General features: G+C 50.7%; 2 protein-coding genes across 4 annotated transcripts; one reads left to right on the top strand and one right to left on the bottom strand.

The window, feature by feature from the left end:
- The first annotated feature begins 409 nt into the window (after positions 1 to 409).
- On the top strand, positions 410 to 15315 carry RASL12 (RAS like family 12). 2 transcript variants are annotated; one of them, XM_054450183.1, is made up of 5 exons: positions 412 to 944; positions 3390 to 3446; positions 9231 to 9304; positions 10031 to 10221; positions 13369 to 15315. In XM_054450183.1, exons 1-5 carry the CDS (start codon positions 842 to 844, stop codon positions 13742 to 13744), a joined length of 801 nt encoding a protein of 266 aa, XP_054306158.1. In that variant the 5' UTR covers positions 412 to 841; the 3' UTR covers positions 13745 to 15315. The 2 variants fall into 2 exon arrangements, with proteins under 2 accessions (XP_054306159.1, XP_054306158.1); XM_054450184.1 differs by lacking the exon at positions 3390 to 3446 and having other exon boundaries at positions 410 to 944.
- SLC51B (SLC51 subunit beta) lies at positions 15270 to 23214 on the bottom strand. 2 transcript variants are annotated; one of them, XM_054450186.1, is made up of 4 exons: positions 23096 to 23214; positions 18542 to 18753; positions 17037 to 17127; positions 15270 to 15691 (listed from the first exon to the last, which is right to left on the bottom strand). In XM_054450186.1, exons 2-4 carry the CDS (start codon positions 18636 to 18638, stop codon positions 15493 to 15495), a joined length of 387 nt encoding a protein of 128 aa, XP_054306161.1. In that variant the 5' UTR covers positions 18639 to 18753; positions 23096 to 23214; the 3' UTR covers positions 15270 to 15492. The 2 variants fall into 2 exon arrangements, with proteins under 2 accessions (XP_054306161.1, XP_054306160.1); XM_054450185.1 differs by lacking the exon at positions 23096 to 23214 and adding an exon at positions 19050 to 19132.
- Between the last annotated feature and the right edge of the window lie 797 nt (positions 23215 to 24011).

The raw sequence follows: 24011 nt of genomic DNA, 5'->3' as shown, positions 1-24011 counted from the left end.
CGATGCCAGGTTTTAGAACAAACACCCCATTTATACAACAGGCCACAAACACATGCAACTCATTAGCTCCCATTAGGGAGAGACAGTAATTCAGAATGGATTAGGTTTCTTGAAGCTGAACCCATATTGGCCCTGAAATCTTAGTAAGGGGTTCTCTCCGCCCCGCCCCTTCTCCCAGAAGCCTGGGTTCTGAATGGGTTCTGCAGTGAGGCCTCTAGAGTCTCCACAGCAAAGGGCAGAATAATGTGATTGGGAATATAGAGTGCCAAGGCTGAGCTAAAGAAAGGGCAAGGCTTGGAATTGAACCCAGGAAGCTTCCTGGAGGAGGAGGTGGGGCTGGCTTGGTAGAACAAAGGGAGGGGTGGATTTTCTTGCTGGTGGAAAGAGATTGAGTGGGAGGTTCAGGGAAGAGTGCAAACATCCTTCCCCTCTCTCCCCCTAGCCCTGGGGCTCCCTCTCTCTGCTCCTTCCCGGCCGGGTCTGTGGGCACTCGGGAGGGTGACAGGCCGGGTCCTCGAGGCCCAGCCCGGCCGTGGGGGCGCGGCCGGCCGGAGCTCCCTCCCTGCTCCAGGAGCCGGCTGAGCGCGCCCCGCGGGGGGCTCCGCAGCCCTTACAAGGAGTTTGGTGGCGCTTGGGGTGGCCCCGCCCGCCAGGCTCCACCGGCCCCTCCTCCCCGCGGGGTGGCAGCCCGCTGGACGCGGGGCCGAGGGCGCGGACGCCGACGGGTCCGGGGCCGCGCGCTCCAGGGAAGCCTGCATCCCGCTCCCCTGGGCCCTGACGGGCGGGCGCACTGCGCGGGGCCCACCGGCCACAGACCTGCGTGGCCGTCCAGGGCGTCGCCATGTCCTCGGTGTTTGGAAAACCCCGCGCGGGCAGCGGGCCTCAGAGCGCGCCCCTCGAGGTCAACCTGGCCATCCTGGGGCGCCGCGGGGCTGGCAAGTCTGGTGAGTGGCGCGGGGGAACCTGAGCCGCCAGGTGCAGAGCTGGGCGTGGGTGGGGGGACAGTGCGCTGTGCTCCTGGGGGCAGGTTCTTCCACTGGCTTGGGGAGCTTCCTTCACCCGGGAGGGTCGCACGAGACACTGATTTTCTTTGCCTCAGTTTCCCTGTTGCCGGGCTTTCTCTTCTCTCGGCTTTGTGCTCAGCTCCACCATCTCTGTCTTCTGTTCCTGCGTGCCTCTTCCCTTTGTGTCTTCCCACTGTCTCTGTCCTCCGTATCAGTGACCCCTGCCGTCTCTCCCCTCTCTCTTACTCTGTGTCTCGGAGTCCTTTACTGGTCGGTCTCCCCTGCCACCAACCTTCCAACCCCTACCCCTATGACCTACCCTGGGGCCAGCAGTCAGTCTTGGCGACTGGCTCCAAAGGGACCTGTTGGGCACTGATCCCCCCACCCAAGGCGCCTCTTTGAGCTTAGTGGTAGCCTTGCTACTCCCTGATTAGGCTTGGGGAAGACTTCCCGTCCAACCCCTCCCCCTCCACACCCCCTCCCAGTAGAAGGGAACTGGTGAAGTCTCTAGCTGTTGAGATTTCTCAGGGAAGGTCCACTCCCCCACTCCCACCCCCATTCCCTGGGATTCTGGGACAAGTTGTGCATTCTTATCAAATGTATTTGTTTCAAGCCAGACCCCTCTCAACTTTCTGGAAACACATTGGGTTGTGGTTCCAGGTGCATGGGATTGTCCTTGATGAGCCAAGATCTTGGGCTTCCATTGAGATAATTTGTGTCAACACTGAACTATGCCACCCCTGGCTGGCTGAAGGAGGGAGGGCAGAGGGGGTCCTCCACTGGCTGTTTTTCCAGTTTTAGCCATTAGTGATGGCCAACCCAAGCTCAGCTGGCTGTGGGTTTCCTCCCCAGAGTGTTCTGTGAGACTCACTGGGGGGCCTACTCTCTGATTTTGAAGCCAGCCCCACCCCCAGAGAGGGGACTCTGAATCTGGTTTTCCTACAGAAGGGATTACCCTCTTCCTTTGAAAGATTTGCCCTTTGAAAATCAGATTGTTATCCGTAGCTCTGTAACTGGTACCAGTGACTACATAAAAGAAAGAATTTAAATTTTAAAATATGTATTCCCTGGGTATTAGTTTGCAAACTGACACTGTTAGGAATCCTAGGAAAGAATTTTAAGGATTTTATTCACAATATCACTTTTTTTTTTTAAGACAGTGTCTCTGTCACTCAGGCTGGAGTACAGTGGTGCGATCATGACTCACTATAGCCTCAAACTCCTGAGCTCAAGCGGTCCTCCCTCTCAGCCTCCTGAGTAGCTAGGACTACAGGCATGCCGCCATGCCTGGTTAATTTTTCAATTTTTCTAGAGATACAGTCTCACTGCATTGCCCAGGCTGGTCTCAATCCCAAAGCACTGGAATTACAGGCATCACGTTACTTTTCTTTCTTTCTTTCCGTCTTTCTTTCTTCCTTTCTTTCTTTCTTTTTCTTTCTTTCTCTTTGCTTCTTTCTCTTTTCTTCCTCCCTCTTTCTCTTCCTCTTTTCCCTCCCTCCCTCCCTCCTTCCCTCCCTCCCTCCTTCCCTCCCATCCCTCTCTTCCTCTTTCTTTTTTCTTTTTCTTTCTTTCTTCTTTCTTTCTCTTTCTTTCTTTTTTTCTCTCTCTTCTCTTCCCTACTCTTCTCTTCTCTTCTCTTTTCTTTTCCTTCTTTCCAAACAAGCAGTAGTGAACATTACTTTTTGAGGGTCCAGTATAGTAGTTGGCTGGTCCTTGCTTTATGTGGCTACACTCTGAACCAAAGAGAGCTTAATTCTTGAGTTTTACATTCTGCTGAGATACCCATGATGAGTGTAGAGGCCCCAGAGAAAGCCAAGACTTTCGATGTGGGAGACCAGGACCAGAGTGTGTTTCTTCGGGACACAGATCTCACCTGGACCTTACCTGGAAAGCCCAGACGCTTGGGGATTTATACCCTTCCCAAAGATCAACCACTGCCATCAACTCTGCTCCTCCTGTGTTTTTGGCTTGTAGCCAAAGCCTGGAATAAATAGCTCCACACTTCAGAATCTCTGACTTGTCCGGGATGGGCGACACCTCCCTTCAGTTGAGGTTTCATCAGGCTGACTCTAGGGTAATGGTTGCATGGGTCCTGACCCCTGAGTTCATACCTTCACAAACACCCCTTAGGCTCGCCACTCATTGCTTTCCTTGCCATTAAAAAAAATTCCCAGGGTGCAATTAGAGGCACTTGGCTCCCCATAGTTCTGGTTTCCTTCTGAGCCTCTCAAACCAATTCCTCAGTTCCCTAGCTTCGTTCTCTGGGAGAGCTGAGCTTGGTGTCAGCTGGGGATCACAGAGGTTAGATAAGGCCTCCCTAAAACGAGGGGCCAGCAGCTAGACATGGCCGCGGAGATGGAGCCAACCTCTTTCTGCTTCTTGCAGCCCTGACCGTGAAGTTTCTGACCAAGAGGTTTATCAGTGAATATGACCCCAACTTGGGTAAGAAACTACTCCCCGTACGTTCTGCTGTCTGCGCCCCTCCTGGAGTGCTCCCCTGGGACCCACCCCGTGGGTGGGCACTGACCAGGACTGCATGTCTGGGGACAGAAGGGAGAAGCCGCCAGGATGACCCAGCCCATGGGGGAAAATGTTTTAAGTGTCAGAAAGACCCCTCCCACAGCCCACCCCAGACAACTGAGGGGTTGGCCTAATTCACAGAACTAAGAGAGGCCGATTTACCCTAAAATATGAGGTGTGAAGAAACTTAAAAAAATAAAAATAAACATAGCAAGACATCCACATCCAAACAGGTATTATTCTTGGGCCGGGTGCGGTGGCTAATGCCTGTAATCTCAGCACTTTGGGAGGCCGAGGTGGGTGGATCACCTGAGGTCAGGAGTTAATGACCAGCCTGGCCAACATGGTGAAACTCTGTCTCTACTAAAAATACAAAAATTAGCTGGGCATAGTGGTGTGTGCCTGTAATCCCAGCTTCTAGGGAGGCTGAGGCAGGAGAACTGCTTCAACCCGGGAGGCGGAGGTTGCAGTGAGCCAAGATTGTGCCACTGCACTCCAGCCTGGGCGACAGAGGGAGACTCTGTCTGGAAACAAAAAACAAAAAACAAAAAAACTCAAAAACAAATAGGTATTATTCTTCAAGATGGTCACTCAGTGTTCTCTTCCAGAAAAGCTGGGCAGGACATTCGAGAAATTCTCTAGTGATGCTGGCTTCTGAACCAGTTTTTTAACCATATGAGAAAACAACTCTTGTTTTCATCGCTGCATCATGGTATATTGGAAAAAGGAACGTTTCGGTGTCAGTCAGAGCTGGGTTTGAATCCTACCTGGCTCTGCTCCTTATTGGCAACCTTGAGCCAGTCAGCTAACCTCTCTGAGCTACTGTCTCCTCATCTGTAAAATGGGCATTAAAAAATACTTAGAGAATTGCTGTGAGGATTAAAGAAATAACACATGTAAAAGGTCCAGCCTAGTACTTGACCCACAGTAGGCATTCAAGGCATTTTTGCTTTTCCTTCCTCCTCAAATGGATTCCCATACACAATGGCTTAGATTCCCTTCTAAAACAAATCAAAGCAGGATTTTATTAGTATAAATGTTGCTTAAAGCTCACATGTATAACATTTGTCTATTGTAAACTGTTCACTGAGAGCCATAAGGTGTCTGGATGATCTTAGCCTTTAGAAAATGAGTTTTGCAGTCTTGGATTATTTTCCCCATTCATAAAAATCAAATAAAGCATTCATGGGACCCCTGAGAGCCCTCCAAAGACGCCCAAGGCTCTGTGACACAGTGGAAACCCCCTGCGCTCCCTGCAGCAGGCCCCTGATACAGTGCTCCTGCAGCACCTGGAGGGGAGAGCTCCTTACCCTAGTGGTGCCCAGCCCCTTAGTTCAGGCTGGAGTCCAGCACCAAATCCCAGTGTTGCAACAGGCAGAGACATCAGGGCTATTTAGTCCCCTGGTTTAAAAAAGCTTTTCCTTAGGTAGCAGAATCCCTTCTTCCAAATTTTAAACAGAACCCCAGGGTGTCAAACAGAGAGAGCAAAGGGGTTCCCATGGGTAAGTCAGGGATGCAGGGCAGGTGACATGGTGACAGTCCCTAAGAGATTTGTTCCTCGAAGCTCTGCTTGACCCCCTGTGCCTTGGCACAGCCCTTCAGTGCTACAGTTGAGGAAACAGGCCCAAGGAGCTGAGGACTCTGGGCCAAGGTCACCCAGAGGAGGCCATTTGATTAGCAGAGTTCAGCTCCAGAGAGAGGAGGACACAGGATGCAATGGTGCGCTGGCCGGCGAGGTGTTGGAAGAGGCCAGGGCGTGGAATAGAGATGGGGTGGAGAAACTGAGGACAGAGGTGAGGTGGGAGGACAGGAAGGAAAGGCACATAAGCAGACACAGTGTCTGGGAAAGGACAAGGGGAACTCCCAAGGACAGGGCCTCAAAAGACATATTCGGCCTAATTCAAATATTGCAGGAGTCATGCTTATACCAAAAATTATTCCTTTTTGTTTGAGATTCAGATTTAACTGGGCATCTTGTATTTTTCCTGGCAACTCACCTCCAGTCTGTCTTCCTCCCTGCCTTCCAATCGATACTGTCACAGGGTCCCACCGGATGAGCCTATTACGGTGGTGGTTTGAGCCTCCTGATTGAGTAATTTTGGAGTTCTGACCTGGTAGTGGAATGCGTGGGCAGACTGTCTGGGAAGTGGGCAGCCCCACAGTGGTCAGTCCCCTCAGCCTGTGGTCTCTCACATTACACTGACAGCCCACGAGTCAGAGAGCCAACCAGACATTCTCCCCTCAGACTCTCTGGGAGGCCAGTGCCACTCCTCGAAGGTTCTGCTAGGAAGGGCCTAAACATTCCGGCCACTGTCCCATTGTTGTTTCCAGCAGCAGCAGAGACTGAGATGAGAACCTTTCCTTCTGTGGATAAAGGTCTCCACATTCCAGGGGGAGCTAGCCATCAGCAATGCTGGTAAAACAACTCTCTATGCCCTTCCTAGGTCTTCTGAGAGCCTGAGCTCATTTGTGAGCCTTGAGGGTGGAGATTCATTCCCATTTCCAGCAGGTAGCACAGTACTAGCCTCAGTGTAGATGAGGGTTTAACTCGGGGGGTGGTAAATTTTGGTTTTATGATTACCCTTTAAAGAAGAGGTCCTATCACGATCCTCATTTTATAGGTGGAGAAATGGAGGAAGAGAGGGCTCAGTGATTTACTTTAAGATTATGGAGATCCTCAGGCACAAAGGAAGACGAGGCATGGCTCCAGTTGCTCTCCGCTAGGAGCAGCCTCATGTCATAGAGGGCCTGGAGTCAGAAGTCTGTGTGGCACGGGGCCCTCTGAGCTGCGGTTTCCCCATCTGGAAGATGGGACCAATAGCCCGTGCTCTGGCTGTGTAAGAGTTGCACCGTGTTCTGGAGTGTGGCTGTTAGAGCTGGTAGGAGCTGAGAGATTCAGTGTCTGTGGAAGGGCTTTGCCTGTGCTGAGCCCTGCAGGAGTGGGCAGGCGTCTCCAAGAGAATATTCTCTCCCAGAAGGGCTGAGAGTGCCTTATCTGGCTCAGCCAGGGAAGAATGTCAGCTTCTCACTCCTCTTGCCCTCCTCCTCCTCCAGCGAGGACATAGTCACCATTTCTTTTTTTTTATTTTTTTGGTCACCCAGGCTGGAGTGCAGTGGCGCGATCTCGGCTCACTGCAAGCACCACCTCCCAGGTTCACACCATTCTCCTGCCTCAGCGTCCTGAGTAGCTAGGACTACAGGTGCCTGCCACCATGCCTGGCTAATTTTTTTGTATTTTCAGTAGAGATGGGGTTTCACTGTGTTCAGCAGGATGGTCTAGAACTCCTGACCTTGTGATCTGCCCACCTCGGCCTCCCAAAGTGCTGGGATTACAGGTGTGAGCCACCACGCCTGGCCCGACATAGGCACCATTTCTGAGGCAGCACCCTATATACACTCTGACTGAGCTTCTGTGGTGCCGTTTAAAAAATTATTACTGTAAATGAGAGGAAAACATTGGCAAATTCAAAACTTTGGGAAATGACTCTTCTCTCCACCCAAAAGTCCACAGAATATTAATTACAACCAGGTGTTAGGAAACCCATATATTTAAGGACACCAGAGTACTCTGAGGCAGGGACTCAGTGATAGGAAGTCTGGACATTACTGTGACTGGGAAAGGAGCCCCTCACTGCTGCCCCAGCCCCTGAGGCCTGTCACCTCTTCTGTAAAGTGAGGCTGGACAGTATGAGCTCCAAGGCTTCTTCCAGCTCATGCAGGCATGTTCCACATCCCCGCCAGACTGGGCGACTCTGGTCTTCCCTTGTACTCTGCCCAGACAGAGCTGGAGGGTGGGCTGATTCACTGAGCAGTCACGGGGTGAGGGGGTCCCATTGTGAACACAGCCCAGCCTAGAAGCCCTGAGTTCAAGTTCCTTCTGCTGATTAGGTGCTGTGTGGCCTTGGGTGAGATCCCTTCTCTGGGCCTCACCTTGCCATCTCTCTACAATGGAGCTAACAGCAACCTTGAAAGGCTGTCATGCTGTGGGCAGGAGACCAAGGTTGGGCTAGCGCCTTTCACTGGGCTGGGCAGGACACTGCGCCCATTGAGGGGAACTCCTAAAAGGGGTGCATCTGACATCTTTGACTGGAAAATAAAGACAGATCTGAAAGAGATGTAAACATCTAGGGGCAGCTCTTCTTGGACCAAATATAGTTAAACATTTGGAACATAGTTTCCATTAGATTTTTTTTGTCTTTGCATAAGAGCAGCTATTTATCCAAGTCCCCAAAGCAGGCTGGGGACAAGAAGCTGTCTGTGATTCATGCTGGATGCTAGTGGACCTGGAGTGTGTCCAGGCCGGCTTGGCTGCCAGTGGCCCTCAGAGAGAAGTGTTTGACTATAAATTCAGCCAGGGTTGGGGGCATGCCCTCTCACAGTGGATGCTGCCAGGAAGGCAGAGACCATCCCAGTTATGCCAAAAGGTGTCTTCTTTAGGGTCACTAGGGGCAGGGGACACCTAGGGAAAGGTGATAACCAAGTGCACTCACACATGTGGGCCAATGATACAGGCACAGATTGGGGGTGGGGAGAATGACTGCCAACATGGCCGCAAGGTCCTCAGCATGCCTGGCCACTTGCTGCTTTCTCAGATTTGAGATCATGAGAACCATATATATAAATAAAGTAACAACTCAAGAAATTCAAATAAGGTCACTAGTTTGGTTCATAGTATGGTATCAATGTAAATTTCTTTTTGATCATTGGGCTATGGTTATGTAAGGTGATGACACTGGGGGAAGCTGGGGGAAGAGTACACAGGAACTCTGTACTATTTTACAACTTCTATGTCAGTCTAAAGTTATTTCAAAAGTTAAAAAAAAATCACCTGGGAATGTGATCCTGCCCTATTAACTTTGGAACACCATCGTTCCCACTTCCCTCACCAGGCATGTTGGAGAACCAGGCCCCATGCCCGGGGGGGCCCATCCAGTTCGTACAGAGCCCTGGGAGATGGGACCGTTAAATGAGCTAATGTCAAGCACTTAGCACAGCGCCTGGGACAAATGAAAGGCTTGGAAACTGTTAGCAATGTTATCATAGTGTTCCCATTTTAAAATGAGGAAACAGCCTCAGAGAGTTGAAGTGATTTGGCCAAGTCACAAAGCTAACAAGCAGCTGACATTGGGTTTAATACCACATTCTCCAGCTGAAAACTTCTGACTACACTAGACTCCCCTGCTGTCATGTTGACAAGGATTATTCATAAAACCTTCTCGGAACGTCTAAAGGGGGTCTGACTGCCATCCTTCCATTGTATCGTGTACTTCTTTTCCCTTGTCTCTTTTCCCACTGGGGATAGGAGGGTGGCTGGTGGGGGGAAGAGAGTGGGAAAGCCTGGGGTTCTGGGATAGAGGGGCTAGCAGTGCTGCTCCTGAGCCAGCCTGTGCTGCTAACAGGGTCTAGGGGCCACACACTCAACTCTATCCTGCTGGCTTTGTGTGTGGATCCAGAACACAGACCCGCCCCCGAGGTGTGGTCTGTGAGTGACCACTGATGCTGAGCCCTGCAGGTGGAGCAGCATCTCCTTGGTGGGAGGTTCTGCCTGTAGCCTCCATGTGGGTGAGAACCAAGGACTTTCCAGTGGTCCCAGCCCCAGAGCAGCTGCTAAGGTCCCCCAAGGCCACACAGGGGTCTAGCACAGAGGGAAGCTCAAACTTACACCCAAGGCACTGTGTCTGACCTGGCTAACCATCTGTGTTGTAGAGGACACCTACAGCTCCGAGGAGACTGTGGACCACCAGCCTGTCCACCTGAGGGTCATGGACACTGCAGACCTGGTAACATTACCTCCATTACCTATGCACTGCTGTGAGTCAGTGTAGCCTCCTGAGAAGTCCTGGCCCAGAGTGCGGGGCTTCAGATAGGCATTTAGATGCCTTTTAAGCTCAAGTTTGCTGTGTAACCCTGAATGAGGCACTTGACCTCTCTGGGTCTGAATCCTTCCTTTGCCAAATGAGAAGGATGGGACAGGGCCTGGAGAGACATGATGGTTGCTGGCATCCGCTCTGAGATCCTGTGCTGTGGGGCTCTGTGCCTATGCACACGAGGAGACAGGTGCACACCTGTTTACACAGATGCTCCTGCTGAGAGCCCCTCAGCCCAGGTCTCTCCCATACACAAATCTCCCCCAATGTCCTCACCACCCCCTGCCAAGGCTGGATGCCAGTTACTCTCAGAAGCCAAAGGGGCAGCATGAACTCAACTCAAAAGCAGCGGTGCCCAGGGACAGCCAGGTCTCTGTAGGGATCATGCCAGAGTCTTTGGCTCTGGGCCCAAGGGGCCAAGGTCTCCAAGTCTCTGGCTGGGTGGTGGGAGGGAGGTTCATGAGACAATGTCTCCTTTCACACCAAGCCAAATCCACACTCAAGTGCCCCTTTGAAAGGGCTCTGCTGAGAAACAATATACAAAGACCGGGGAGTGGGGAGGTGGGATTGGACGGCTCAGGTGAAGGCCTTTACCCAACCTCCTCTGCCCCCTGGTGGGGCTTCTCTCCTTCGCCCCAGGACACCCCCAGGAACTGCGAGCGCTACCTGAACTGGGCCCATGCCTTCCTGGTGGTGTACGGCATCGACAGCCGCCAGAGCTTTGATAGCAGCAGCAGCTACCTGGAGCTGCTTGCCTTGCATGCGAAGGAGACACAGCGCAGCGTCCCTGCCCTGCTGCTGGGCAACAAGCTGGACATGGCTCAGTACAGGTGAGCACAGGCTGCTTGGCCCTTGTCTCCAGAGCTCGCTTTCTTCACTTGTAAGGGCAGGTGGCATCTTCAGGGATTAGTGGGCTGCTAAGAACAGTCATCCCCTTGAATTGAGGTAGAAGGGATTGTATGTTTGTTTGTTTGTGTGTTTGTTTCCTGAGACAGAGTCTCACTCTATCACCCAGGCTGGAGTGCAATGGCACCATCTCGGCTCACTGCAACCTCCATCTCCTGGGTTCAAGTGATTCTCCTGCCTCAGTCTCCCCAGTAGCTGGGATTACAGGTGCCTGCCACCACACCCGGCTAATTTTTGTGTTTTTAGTAGAGACGGGGTTTTGCCTTGCTGGCCAGGCTGGTCTTGAACTCCTGAACTCGTGATCCACCTGCCTCGGCCTCCCAAAGTGTGGGATTACAGGCGTTAGCCACCGCGCCTGGCCAAAGGGATTATGTTGTAAGGGTATGGTAGATGTTGGTCTTCCAGGCAGCCAAGGACTTGAAGGGAAAGGTTTCTGGGTCACACAGAGGCTGCACCCTGAAAGTCAGAAGAGTGGCCACTCCTTCCACCCTCTTGGGTCTCTGTGGATTCTCTTGGACTCACCCTTCTTGCCTGAGTCTATCTGACCTTCCGGTCCCACTGCCAGCAGCTGACTGGTCTAGTGCCCATTTCCAATTCTAAGGAGAGAGGCTCTGATGGGCTCCTTGGTCAGGTGTCTGCTCTGGTCCAACTGGCTCTCGCCTCACCCAGACCCAGCCTCCCACTCTCACTCCCACAGTTGGCTGGGCTGAGGGCAGGTTCTCTTAGAAAGGGTTGGACTCGAATCAGAGGTCAGAGACTGGGCCAGAGGACGCATTACTGAAGGATACTGCAGCCATATTTTGCTTGGCTGGCATAGTGTCTTAAAAGACCTAGAACTGGAATGCTTTGAGGTGGGGCACACTCTCTCCAGCCAACCCCAGGCCTCACCACTCCCCGTGGTTTACCTCCACCCTCTCCACACATTCAAGTTGCCTGCCTGGCCCTGAAGCATTTGACACTGTGATGCCTGAACTTGATGAGTAATGCCACTGGATTTCTCCAGCACTGACCTTTGTCCTCTGTGGCCAGTCTACCTGCAAGGGATAGCCCCTTCCACCAGCCACTCATCCCTCCCTGTTCACGGTTGGTCAGTCCTGCTTCCCTAGGCCCCAAGGGCACATTGACTGGTGTTAGCAAGGAGGGGACCCTTTGTTTAGAACGGGTCAGATGGGCAGTGGGAAAAAGAGAGGTGTGGGACCGTGAAGGGGGACTATGGTGAGAGGCCTTCAGAGGTGGCCAAGCCCTCAGACCTAGGCAAATTGTGTCTCAGGGAATAAGGGAAGTCATGTGACCTGAAAGCTGCTGAAGGTAGTCTTTGAGGAATCGCAGACCCTCTTAGGAGTCAGAAGACTGGATTGTGAGTAGGCCAGTTTTCAGTACAGGGAAAAAAGCTACAGATCACTCTTTTGACCCCAATCTTTGCCAAAGGGATTGTCTAAAATGGTTTGGGAGCAAATAACAAAGAATACATGCTCAAATGAAGCTGATCCCACCCGTTCCCTAAAAACAACTCAGGACAATGTATTCCTATTTCATTCTTCGATCAAGTCCCGAGTTTAGTAGATTAGGATTCTGGGAAGCACAGGAAGTCTAACTTTTAGCTGAGTGTTGGCCATTGTCTCCCAAGACTGTCTCACTGTTAAAAGGGTAAAATGTGGGTTAGGTTGATACTTCCCAAGCCACTGATAAAATTTTCTCTAGGATGCAACAAAATAAGAAAAAGGATAATGTTCTGTGCCTCTGTCACCCACTCACACACATGCACGCACACATGGGGTTTGTGTTTGTGAAAATTCATTATTCAAGCCCCCACAATGACAAAGTTGCAGATTCAAGCTCATCATAAAAGCAAATAATAGCAAGTGTTTTTTCCAAAAAGATTCCTCAGGAAGCGGTGAGCTTACTGGCAGAACACCAGCCCTAGGTGGGGAATAGATCCGATGCCTCTGACTCTTTTTGTCCCAGTTACTCACTCTCTCTGAGACCGCCCCCCCACCATGGAGTGGCACTTTGGGAAGCTAGCCCACTCTCAGCCCCTGCTCCTGCCAGGTCAGCCTTGGGCTCAGAAACTTTTCCCACCATGGCCCACTCGAGTGCTTCCTGTCATCTAGTGGCTGTGCCATTATCCTCGGGAATGGGCAGTGGGACAGCTCAGCAGCAGGTCAGGAAGATCCAGCCAATGGAATCTTGGCCCCAAGACCTCAGGGACCCCCCATCTCTTCCCTCTTCTAGACATCCGACCTACGCAAGAGCCAGTCTTCTTTTTCTTCCCGCCTCGATTCCCATGGCTTTCAGGTCAGAAGCCTCCAGGACCTTCCCAAGTTCCAGATATTCTATCCTCCCTTCACGGGAGGTGGTGTAGGACCAAGCCAGAATAGATGTTGCCCCCTCTCTCCTTTTGCCCTCCTCACCATGAAATGTTGTCCCCCCTGCCCTCTCCGGCCTCTGCCCTGGTTTTATTATTTGCTTTTATGATGAGCTTGAATCTGCAACTTTGTCATTGTGGGGGCTTGAATAATGAATTTTCACAAACACAAACCCCAGGAGCCGTGAGAACTCTGCCAACCACAGGCTTCTGGAATCACCTCTGTGGTCTAACCCTTCAGTCCAAACGACTGCTTCTCTCTAGAGCTGATCCCACAAGCCAGAGCTGTGGGTGGCCCATTTCCTGCCCCAGGGACCCATGTTGGGGTAGAGAAGAGATGGGGCTGGGAATGGCCTGCTTCCTCCAGCCACAGGCAGGGTCTAGCATAGGGGATTTGGAGTAGCTTCTTACCCTCAGCCTCATCCCAAAATTCTGACTTGGGTGACATCAGCTACCATTTATTGAGTACTGACTCTGTGCCAGGTACTGTGCTAAACACTTGAAACAAATTGTCTTTCGTAATCCTAACAACCCTGAGAGGCAGAGGTCAGTAACCCATTGTACTGATAAGAACACTGAGACTCAGAGAGGTGAAGATGACCCCAGGCCACCCAGCTAGTCCATGGGGCGCTGGGTGTAGGAGCTGGTCTGCCTGACTTGGCACAGCCTGCTCCTAACTCCCTGCCTCACCCTGCTTCCTTCCCAGGCAAGTCACCAAGGCAGAGGGTGTGGCTTTGGCAGGCAGGTTTGGGTGCCTGTTTTTCGAGGTCTCTGCCTGTCTGGACTTTGAGCACGTGCAGCATGTCTTCCATGAGGCAGTGCGAGAGGCACGGCGGGAGCTGGAAAAGAGCCCCCTGACCCGGCCCCTCTTCATCTCCGAGGAGAGGGCCCTGCCCCACCAGGCCCCGCTCACTGCCCGGCATGGGCTGGCCAGCTGCACCTTCAACACGCTTTCCACTGTCAGTCTGAAGGAGATGCCCACCGTGGCCCAGGCCAAGCTGGTCACCGTGAAGTCATCCCGGGCCCAGAGCAAGCGCAAGGCGCCTACCCTGACCCTCCTGAAGGGCTTCAAGATCTTCTGAGGGCCCCTCCCCAGGAAGCCTAGGCTCGGTGGCTGGACAGGACTGCAGCGGGACAGGGGCTGGCTTCTCACCGCCGGCCTTTCCCTCTGATGGACAGCAGACCCCGCCTCCAGCACCAAGCAGTGTCCCTACACTCAGTTCACTGTGTGAGCTGCAGTGGCAGACAGGGATGCTGCTTCTGTTCCCTCCAGGCCTTGGTCTTCATGGTAACCACCGCGTCTGTGGCCCTGGAGGGAAACAGCCACTGTGACAACCCAGAGACCTGGGGTCACCCGTAAGTAGGAAGAAATTGCAGTGTCTATCCTGCTGCCATCAGCCTTTCCTGCTCCAGCTACAGTTGGGCCAGCTGTGGCCTTAGTGGACGGTCTGGGTGGATAGCTCTGTCAATGTCAGGCCCGAGAACCCGAGAACAGCCTGCGGAATGACAGCCCTGGGGTCGTTGTGCCACCTGGTGGATGGGAAAGGCAGGGCGGCTGCAGTTTCAGAGGCCAGAGCCTGGCCCTCTTGTCATCTGCTGACTTCAGAGAAGCCCCAGGCTACAAACCCCACAGTTTATCCAAGGAAAATCTAGTTAAAATAATCCAATGGACAGAAGCCCCAGGAAGGGGTATTTCCAACACTTGGCGTCTCAATGAGGATAAAAGGGAGGGACTGTAGGTTGTCCAATGTAAGGAGCCCCAGAGTTCTTTCACCAGCAGACAGATTCCCCATGTGTTTTCCCACTGATAAGGACTCTGTCCAAAGAACCTCAGCACCAGCCCCCTCAAGTTTAATGATCCAGGCTGCAGAAGGTGTCACTCCAGTGAGTTACCCAGGGCTCCAGGGAGCCCACAGCAGCATCAGACCCATCCAGGGGCTACAGGGCCTGCCCCCTTGCAGGTGGAAACACAGTATACCCGTTTGTCGTCTGGTTTGGCAGGACCTAGGACCCTCAGCAATGAGTCTGAGTGTTCAAAGACCACTTTAGAACCTAAAGCATTTTGGGTTAATAAAGCAAAATTTTGCATATGTTATTTGGTGGTGTCACCGCAGCTTATACCAGGACACCATGGCTCAGACATGGGATCAGGACACACCTTTGAGATCCCACCGTTAGCAAGAAAAGGCTCTCCGAGGCAGGCAGTGTGGTAGTTGTCTGATTTTGTTTACCACACGCCAGGTCCCAGGGAAGTCTTGCACAGACTCTTAGCAGACAAGCAGGGAAAGGAGAGGGTCCTGATGGGTGGAAGGGTTGGGAAGGGGATTCTGGGCCTGGAAGCCTGCTCCTTCCCCTCTCAGCAGTCTCAGGACTACTGTTGGATATTGCAAACAGCATCTCTGACCCAGTCTTCGGCCTCATTCTGTAAGTGGAGGAGCTGAGGTCAGAGGGGGGCTGTGAACTACTCAAGACCACATGCTTGGAGTCCTAGCCAGGCTTCCCGACCCACAGGCCAGCTACGGATTTTGCACTTTTGCTCCAGGCCACTTGTGTGTGTATGTGTGTGTGTACCACTGCCATCTGAACAAACTATGCAATACCACCTGCTCACTTCCAGGAGCATTTTAATAAAAGTTTTTTTTTAATAACAGAATTTTAGTTTGCTTGCAGTTCATTCATTGTATCTGCTAAGAAAAAAAAAAAAAAAGAAAGAAAGGAAAAGAAAAAAGCGGCTGCTTGGGAGAGACTGTAAAACCTGAGAGGTTTCAGGCCACTGAGCCGAGCCCAGATTTTGTGCCTGGGCTTAGGATGGGGCTTCTCTGAACCCTCACTAGCTCTCAGTTTCTGGTACATCCGGAAGGAAAACTGAAAGCACATCTCTCTCTTTTAACTCAAGTTCCACCTGGGTCAAGTTTGGCTTTTCTGAGAGCAAAGTCTCTCTTAGGTTGTTTAGGCTGTTGTGATCCTTGGCCTCATCCAAATGCAGGACTTCTGGAGTTTCTTTTTCTGGTGGCTGCATCTTTTCTTTTCTGGGGGAACAGGGAACAGTGTTAATCGGGGGGGCTGAGTGGTTGGGGCAGGACTGGGTCTCCCACATGGCTTAAAGTGTCTAAGGGGAAAATCCTATATGCAGTTTGGGAGCTACTGGAGGAGAAGTGGCAATGGTTGGATATTCCTTCAACAAAGAAATGGCTTACGCTTGCGTGTGTGTCATCTCAAGGAATCCTTACTGTCACCTGTGAGCTCAAGTATCATTGCCACCCCCGCACCTTCCAAGTGAGGCTAGGTGCAGTGGTTCACACCTGTAATCCCAGCACTTTGGGAGGCTGAGGCGGGTGGATCACTTGAGGCCAGGTGTTTGAGACCAGTCTGGCCAACATGGCAAAACCCCATCTCTACTAAAAATACAAAAATTAGCTGGGTGTGGTTGTGCCTGTAATTGCAGCTATTTGGGAGGCTGAAGCAGGAGAATCACTTGAACCTGGGAGGCAGAGGTTGCAGTGAGCCGAGATTGCATCAGTGCACTCCATCCTGGGCAAGAGAGAGACTCTCAAAAAAAAAAAAAGCCAAGGATGCACATAGCTAGTGTGTGCACTTAAGCCTCCTGACTCTTGAGTCCTGTGTTCTTTTCACCTAACCACACTGTCTCAGACCTTGGACTGTCATCCAACTTAGCACAGGTCCTTGTCACCACACACCTCACCCTCACACTACTGCAGGAAATGTCTAATTAATCTCTCTGCCCCTAGGTGTTTCCTTCTCCAAACCAGCCTAGGCACAACACCAGTCATGTTTCTAAAACCGCATCGTGTACACATCACTCCCCTCCCTCAACCACCTTCATTGGCTCCCACTGCCCACTTCCTTAACAACTCCTACGCATCTGTCCTCTCTCCAGATTGGTTTTATTCAAGGTACCCCTAGACTTCCTGGCCATAGTGGAGGGACCCAGCGGTGGTAAGCTGTCTGCTTAGAGATTCTGGCTGGGTCGTAGGGGGAACAGTTCTGCTGTACCCGTGGACAGCCACTCATCTCTGAGTTGACCTTGCTCAGGTGCATGTGTGCTGATAGGATGAGAGGGGCAAGCTCCCCTTCTGAATGGCTACACTCCTCTAGGTCATGCCTGCTTCCTGTCCAGGGCCAGCGGGTGGTAATCAGGGACTGTTGCTGGTTTTTTTTTTTTTTGGTTTTTGTTTGTTTGTTTGTTTGTTTTTAACAGCTTTGGGTTCTCGAAGGACGCTGAAGGCTGAATTTTGCTGTCCCAAAGGGTGGACAGCAATGATCCCTAAGTGACCCCTCTCTAAATTTCCCTCTGGGAAGGCAGGGCCTCTACCCCTCAGAGACCACCCCATCCCCCCAGGACCAGCTCCTCACCTGCTTGCCTGGATGCTTCTTCCCAGGAGGACCATGCTTATAATGACCACCACAGCTGCCAGAGCAAGGATGGAATGATTCCAGGGAGATGCTGGGGAAGGACACACAGGACAGAGCCCTGAGGAATGGCCAGGCACCTCTCAAGCCCACTAACAGCTGGGGCCTGGGCTCAGACCCAGCTTACAGCATCAACTGTCCTTTGCATGGAGACCCTACTCAAAGATGAGCCCCTTGCCCTGGGGCACTCCCAGTCTAACAGGTGGGAGGGTGGAAGACACAGTCTCTACTCTGGAGAAGCCCTAATCTAATGGAGGAGACAGTACTGCAGTTAAATAATAGTGGGGCAACAGGGGTGAAGGGCAGAGGCCTGCGGAGGGCAGGAGACAGGTGGGCCAAGATAAACTTTACAATCTTCAGTTTTGCCAGGAGCTGGCTCTGCGGAGCACAAGGAAAAGAAAGAAGGCTGGGCTCAGTGGCTCACGCCTATAATCCCAGCACTTTGGGAAGCCGAGTCAGGTGGATCACCTGAGGTCGGAAGTTCAAGACCAGCCTGGCCAACATGGTGAAACCCTGTCTCTACTAAAAATACAAAAATTAGCTGGGTGTGGTGGTATACACTGTAATCCTAGCTACTCGGGAGGCTGAGGCATGAGAATCACTTGAATCCAGGAGGCAGAGCTTGCAGTGAGCCAAGATTGCGCCACTGCACTCCAGCCTGAGCAACAGAGCGACCCTGCCTCAAAAAAAAAAAAGGAAAAAAAAAAAAAAAAAAAAGAAGAAGAAAGAAAAAAAGGAAAGAAAGAAGGCAGGGAGAAGGGTGGAAGGAATGGCAACTGCCCACAGATAATACATAAAGTGACTAAACTGAATGTGGATACTCAAGATTTGTCCATGCTGTACCCAAATGAAGCAGGGTCCAGCCTCAGAGCTCTTGCATTTGCTGTCCTCCCTCCAGGAATGTTCCTCCCCCAAATAATCTGCATAGCTAATTATTTCCTTAGTTTCCTGCAAGTCACTTTCCTGATGATAAAAATGTCACCTTTTTAGTGAGGCCTTCCTTGACCACATTACTGCCCTTGCTGCATACTTCCTATTCTCTTTCTCTGTTTAATTTTTCTTTTTATTACTCATCGCCAACGCACTATGCGTTTTAGTTGTTTATTTTTAATCCCCACTAGAATGTACGTTCCATGAAGGCAGAGATTTTTGTGTTTTATTCACTATTGTCGCCCCAGTGCTGAGAACAGTGTCTGGTACAGAGTAGGAGCTTAATAAATGTTGTGATGATTGGAGGGCTGCATAAATAAGCGACCACACCCTGAGAAAAGGAAGGGGCGGTCCAGCCAGACCCCTCTGAGTACTGAGACACCCCAGACTGATTCCCTGTCTTGGAGGAAATGTGCCACCTGACCTGGAGGGGATGACAGTGTCAGGGCCTTCAGCCAAACTTTTCTCTGTGTTGAGGGGCACACCCGCACCCCTGCCGTCAATCTCTCACCACTTACCATCTTCCACACGAAAAAACCAAAGCATCTCTTCCAGCAGCTCCTGGGGCACCACAGTACCGGCTGGGTCTCCGGGAGCCCCCTCACTGTGCTCCATGCCTGTGCTCCTGGTGGCGTGTGCCGCTGGCAACGAGGTCCTTAGACCCCTTAGCCCCAGCAGCCCTCCTGGCCTCCTCGGTTCTGGCCCCTTGGCAGAGAAGCCGTGAAGACCCCTGGAAACAAAGCAGAGAGCATGACTGGATATCCCACCCGAGTTTGATCTCCCTCCGTGCCCAAATCCAGGTCTCCTCTGGCCCAAAGTTATGGGACCAAAACGACCCGAACGAACCCAGGAGCACGTGGAGCCTGGAAGGGCAGACTGTGGAAGTGGGAGTGACTCAAATATTTATTAAAAGCCATCGCATATGTGGAGGAGCACTGTTCTGGGAGTGAGGAGGACTGAGCCACTGGCGGGTTCTGGGACCCTTGCAAAGGACATCTCCGGTCTTCGCCTGTCCAGCGTCCCCACCTGGCTTCTACGAGCCCACAGCGCGCCCATGCGTTGCCATAGCAACTTGTCCCTTGAATGTCGTGCGGTAGCCAATCACAGGCCTGTGTTTCCCCACGTGTCAAAGGCTGGGCCTATCACGTCTCTCTCCTGGGGATTGGCACGCCTACGACACAGAGCGGAGAAAAGGGAAAAGTGCTGGAGGGAAAGGCAGCTGCCGGCTCCTGATGCTGAGAGGGCACCCCCTGCCCCGACCCCGAGAGCTTTTTTTCTTTTCTTTTTTTTTTTTTTTTGGACAAGTTAGCAGAATTGTTTTCTGTTATTTGCAAGGGAAGAACCTGAATCCATGCTCTCTGGATAAATCCCTTACTTCATGTAGGCCTATTTCCATCCCAACTATTAATAATAAACTGAACCCCAGTCAATCTCAAAACAGTCAGACATTTTGACGTCTTCTTGTACTAACTGCATTATTACTACTTAATATAAAATTTTCTAGCATCCATACTTTAAAAAACAAAAAGAAATAGGTAAAATTAATTTTGACAACATATATTATTCAGGCCAATATTAAAATTACTAAGTTATTTTGCTTTTTTGCTTTTTTTTTTTTTTGAGACGGAGTCTCACTGTGTGGCCCAGGCTGGAGTGCAGTGGCACGATCTCTGCTCACTGCAACCTCCGCCTCCCGAGTTCAAGCGATTCTCCTGTCTCAGCCTCCTAAGTAGCTGGAATTACAGGTGCATGTCACTACCGCCTCGCTAATTTTTGTATTTTTAGTAGAGATGGGGTTTCACCATGTTGGCCAGACTGGTCTTGAACTCTTGACCTCAGGTGATCCACCCGCCTTGGCCTCCCAAAATACTGGGATTACATGAGTGAGCCACCACGCCCGGCCCAATAACACATTTTTTTAAAAGGACACACATTAAACACATTAAGCTGTGTCTTGAGGAGGAGGAGGAAGGGAGTAGGAATGGAGATAAATGTAACTAAAATAAAACAAGAGAAGTGTTTTGAACAGATCAATTATAAAACATGCCATAGGGCACCAAGAAAAAAAAGTGTACATGGAGGATCGAAGTATTCTCAAGTCCCCTCACACTCTGTCACTGCCTTAGGAGCTCAACAATCTCAGCCCCAAATAGCCTTTGGACGCTCATCCAGGGGCATTCAAAAACAACTGGATGGCAAACAGCCAGACAGAAAATAGGAGTATCAACAAAAGGACTAGCTTTACATCAGAGTTTCCTCTAGCACTAAATGCTCTGAGAAAACTAAAAAGGCCTATCTACAAATTGCAAGGGAAAATATTTTGACACAAATACAATACTGACTTAAGCTTTTCATATGTGAATGATCATTCATATGTCAAGGTGGAGATGGAAGTCAGGGAGAAAAAAAGACCTTTCTTAGACTTTTTTCTTTCTTTCTTTCTTTCTTTTTTTTTTTTGAGACGGAGTCTTGCTCTGTCACCCAGGCTGGAGTGCAGTGATGTGATCTCAGCTCACTGCAACCTATGCCTCCTGGGTTCAAGTGGTTCTTATTTGTGCCTCTGCCTCCCAAGTAGTGGGACTACAGGTGCATGCCATCACACCCGGCTAATTTTTGTATTTTTAGTAATGATGGGGTTTCGTCATCTTTCCCAGGCTGGTCTTGAACTCGTGACATCAGGTAATCCACTCACCTCGGCCTCCCAAAATGCTAGGAATACAGGCCTGAGCCACCATACCTGGCCCTTTCTTAGACTTTCAAGGACTCACATGCACACTGCCTACTTACTCATTTGAGGGAGATTCTATCTATCTATCTATCTATCTATCTATCTATCATCTATCAATCTATCTACCTATCTATCTATCTGCCTACCTACCCATCTAAAATCATGGAAAGACAAAGTTACAGGAACGGCCAACAGATGTGATCTTGTGTTCTAGCTCCAACTGACTGTCCAGAGCACTGTCCAAGAAGGATTGTGACATTCCATCCAGTCTCAGATGTAAGAGTGCCTGGATTGATTAGTAACATCAGCCACAGGCCCCTGTCCCATATGCAAACCCCTGAACTCACAGAGAAAAGTGTTGAAGTTGAGAAACCAAACACAGTCTTCTTCTAGGGTGTGGGATGAGATTCAGACACATGGGACATTCACGTTGACCACTTCTGTGTTGTGTGGTTTCTTATGGGTATACACTGCTTTCATGAGAACAATACATGTATTCCATTTTTAATGTGTATATATATTTATATGTATATTTTGTCTATTTGTATGCCTTTTTTTTTTTTTTTTTTTGTAATGGAGTTTTTTTTTTGCTGCCCAGGCTGGAGTGCAATGGTGTGATCTCGGCTCACTGCAACCACTGCCTCCCAGGTTCAAGAAATTCTCTTGCCTCAGCCTCCTGAGTAGCTGGGACTACAGGCATGTGCCACCACATCCGGCTAATTTTTGTATTTTTAGTAGAGATGGGATTTCACCATGTTTGCCATGTTGGTCTCGAACTCCAGATCTCAGGTGATCCACTCACCTCAGCCTCCCAAAGTGCTGGGATTACAGGTGTGAGCCACTGCACCCAGCCTTTGTATGCATTTTTAAATGTAGGTATTTATTGTACTTATACCTTTTGAGACAACAATTTCAATTTTTGATATTTAATGAATGGAACTAATCAGATCAGTGTACAAAGACACAGTAAGCTATTGTCCACAGTGGAGTGGTCTCTTTTTGTTTTTTTGTTTTTTGAGACAGAGTCTGGCTCTGTTACCCAGGCTGGAGTGCAATGGCACCATCTCAGCTCACTGCAACCTCCATCTCCTGGGCACAAGCGATCCTCCCACCTCAGCCTCCTGAGCAGCTGGTACAACAGGCATGTGCCACCAAACCCGGCTAATTTTTGTACTTTTTGTAGAGACGGGGTTTCATCATCTTGCCCAGGCCGGCCTTGAACTTCTGAGTTCAAGCGACCTGCCCACCTTGTCCTCCCAAAATGCTGGGATTACAGGCATGAGCCACCGCGCCTGGCCAAAGTATGTTTAAAATATGTTTAATATTGTTACAATAAACACATACCGACCAACAAAAAACCAAAATGACAAACTGGATACAAATCCAGAACCGAGAGTCAGCCCTCCTCAGCTATGTTAGATGCCACAGAAACAAACGACATATTTCTTTCTTTTTTTTGAGACAGAGTTTCACTCTTTTTGCCCAGGCTGGAGTGCAATGGCTTGATCTCAGCTCACTGCAACCTCCACCTCCCAGGTTCAAGTGATTCTCTTGCCTCAGCCTCCCAAGTAGCTGTGATTATAGGCATCCGCCACCATGCCCGGCTAATTTTGTGTTTATTTATTTAGAGACAGAGTTTCACTCTCGTTGCCCAGGCTGGAGTGTAATGGCACCATCTCAGCTCACTGCAATCTCCACCTCCCAGGTTCAAGTGATTCTCCTGCCTCAGCTTCCCGAGTAGCTGGGATTATAGGTGCCCACCACCACACCCAGTTAATTTTTGTATTATTAGTAGAGACGGGGTTTCACCACATTGGCCAGGCTGGTCTCGAACTCCTGACCTGAGGTGATCCATCCGCCTCAGCCTCCCAAAGTGCTGGGATTACAGGCATGAGCCACCGCACCCGGCCAATTTTGTATTTTTAGTAGAGATGGAGTTGCACCACGTTAGCCGGAGTGGTCTCGAACTCCTGACCTCAAGTGATCGGCCTGCCTCGGCCTCCAAAAGTGCTGGAACTGCAGGCATGAGCCACTGTGCCCGGCCAAAGACATATTTCTATCAAAGCACGTATCCAGTTTGCTTCTAAAGTGAGCATCATATTGTCATTTGCATGATTAAATTAAACTTTATGCCTTATTTGCATTTTATTAGTTTTGCCTTTAATGTTCTTTTCTTGTTCCAGGATCCCATTTAGGATGTCATACTGCATTTAGTTGTCTTGTCTCCTTAAGCCCCTCTGGGAGATCTCTGCATTTTAAACAGGGCTTAATCATCTGCCATTGGACTGTGACTTCTGCCAAAGACCTGGGCCACCCATCCCCAAGGCAAGATGAGGATACTCACCCTGGATCCTGAGTTCCTGAGGACTGCCTTGATCTGCTGTTGGGAGCAGCAACAATTTCTGTATCTTCCTTTTCCTCCTCTTTATGGGAGAACAGGATGGTCTTTGCACTTGAGCTCTCCCAGGCAGTAACAGCTGTCACTTAGGGGATAGTGCCTGGAGAGCCTGTGGCAGCTGGACCCATCTGGTAGCTCTGGCCTTAGCACATGCCCAGGCCTGGAGCCTTCTCTATCACTCCGGGGTGACTGACCTCTTGAATGAGTGGACTCAGAGTGCAAACAGGCTCCACCTGACTTTCACAGTCGGAAAGCACCGGCAGCCCAGTGCTTTCTTTGTTATGTGTTGGCCTCAAGAAAAGAGAAAACATCCGGATCCTCTGGACAGGCAGGAGAATGGACTGCAGAGGACCTGTGGTCTGTGGGTTCCATCACCGCAGGGGGATATGTAGTGTGCCCACTCCGGGTCTGTATTGCCCAATATCATCAATATTTAACCACGGAGCAGGGAGTCAGGCTGGCCTTTTACAGCCTGTGCTTTCTCATAGTGAAGGTCATGGCATCATGTGAATTCCTCACAAGGAGCTGTAAAATATGACCTTTGGAGGTGGGGGGTTGGGAAAGGCTGTGTGAGCACCAGTGACCCAGAGAGTAGGAAGCAGGCCAAGGCAAGCAACTTGGTAGGGAAGCAGGAATGAGGTGCTCCTCCCACCTGGCCAGCGCCATTCAACTCTGATAGTCTATGGACTTTTCCACCAACTGGCTCCGTGCATCTTAGGCAATCATTGTTGGTTTAGCAAGGAGTGGGCTCATGTGAAATAAGCCCACTCTTATTTTTTTTTTTTGAGATGGAGTCTCGCTCTGTCACCCAGGCTGGAGTGCAGTGGTGCAATCTTGGCTCACTGCAACCTCCGCCTCCCCG

The sequence above is a fragment of the Pongo pygmaeus genome, chromosome 16 (assembly GCF_028885625.2).
Source record: "Pongo pygmaeus isolate AG05252 chromosome 16, NHGRI_mPonPyg2-v2.0_pri, whole genome shotgun sequence".
Lineage (NCBI taxonomy): Eukaryota > Metazoa > Chordata > Mammalia > Primates > Hominidae > Pongo > Pongo pygmaeus.
The sequence above is the reverse complement of the archived record's forward strand: the minus strand, read 5'-3'. Positions and strand labels throughout refer to the sequence as shown.

What these genes read in the sequence shown, in the direction of transcription:
- RASL12 (XM_054450183.1), top strand. Translation starts at nt 842, where the DNA reads ATGTCCTCGGTGTTTGGAAAACCCCGCGCGGGCAGCGGGCCTCAGAGC. An exon ending in CCGCGGGGCTGGCAAGTCTG is followed by an intron (nt 945 to 3,389) that starts GTGAGTGGCGCG and finishes TGCTTCTTGCAG; the next exon opens with CCCTGACCGTGAAGTTTCTG. An exon ending in CTGGACATGGCTCAGTACAG is followed by an intron (nt 10,222 to 13,368) that starts GTGAGCACAGGC and finishes CTTCCTTCCCAG; the next exon opens with GCAAGTCACCAAGGCAGAGG.
- SLC51B (XM_054450186.1), bottom strand. Translation starts at nt 18,638, where the DNA reads ATGGAGCACAGTGAGGGGGCTCCCGGAGACCCAGCCGGTACTGTGGTG. An exon ending in GTTTTTTCGTGTGGAAGATG is followed by an intron (nt 17,128 to 18,541) that starts GTAAGTGGTGAG and finishes GTCCTTCCCCAG; the next exon opens with CATCTCCCTGGAATCATTCC. An exon ending in AGAAGCATCCAGGCAAGCAG is followed by an intron (nt 15,692 to 17,036) that starts GTGAGGAGCTGG and finishes CTGTTCCCCCAG; the next exon opens with AAAAGAAAAGATGCAGCCAC.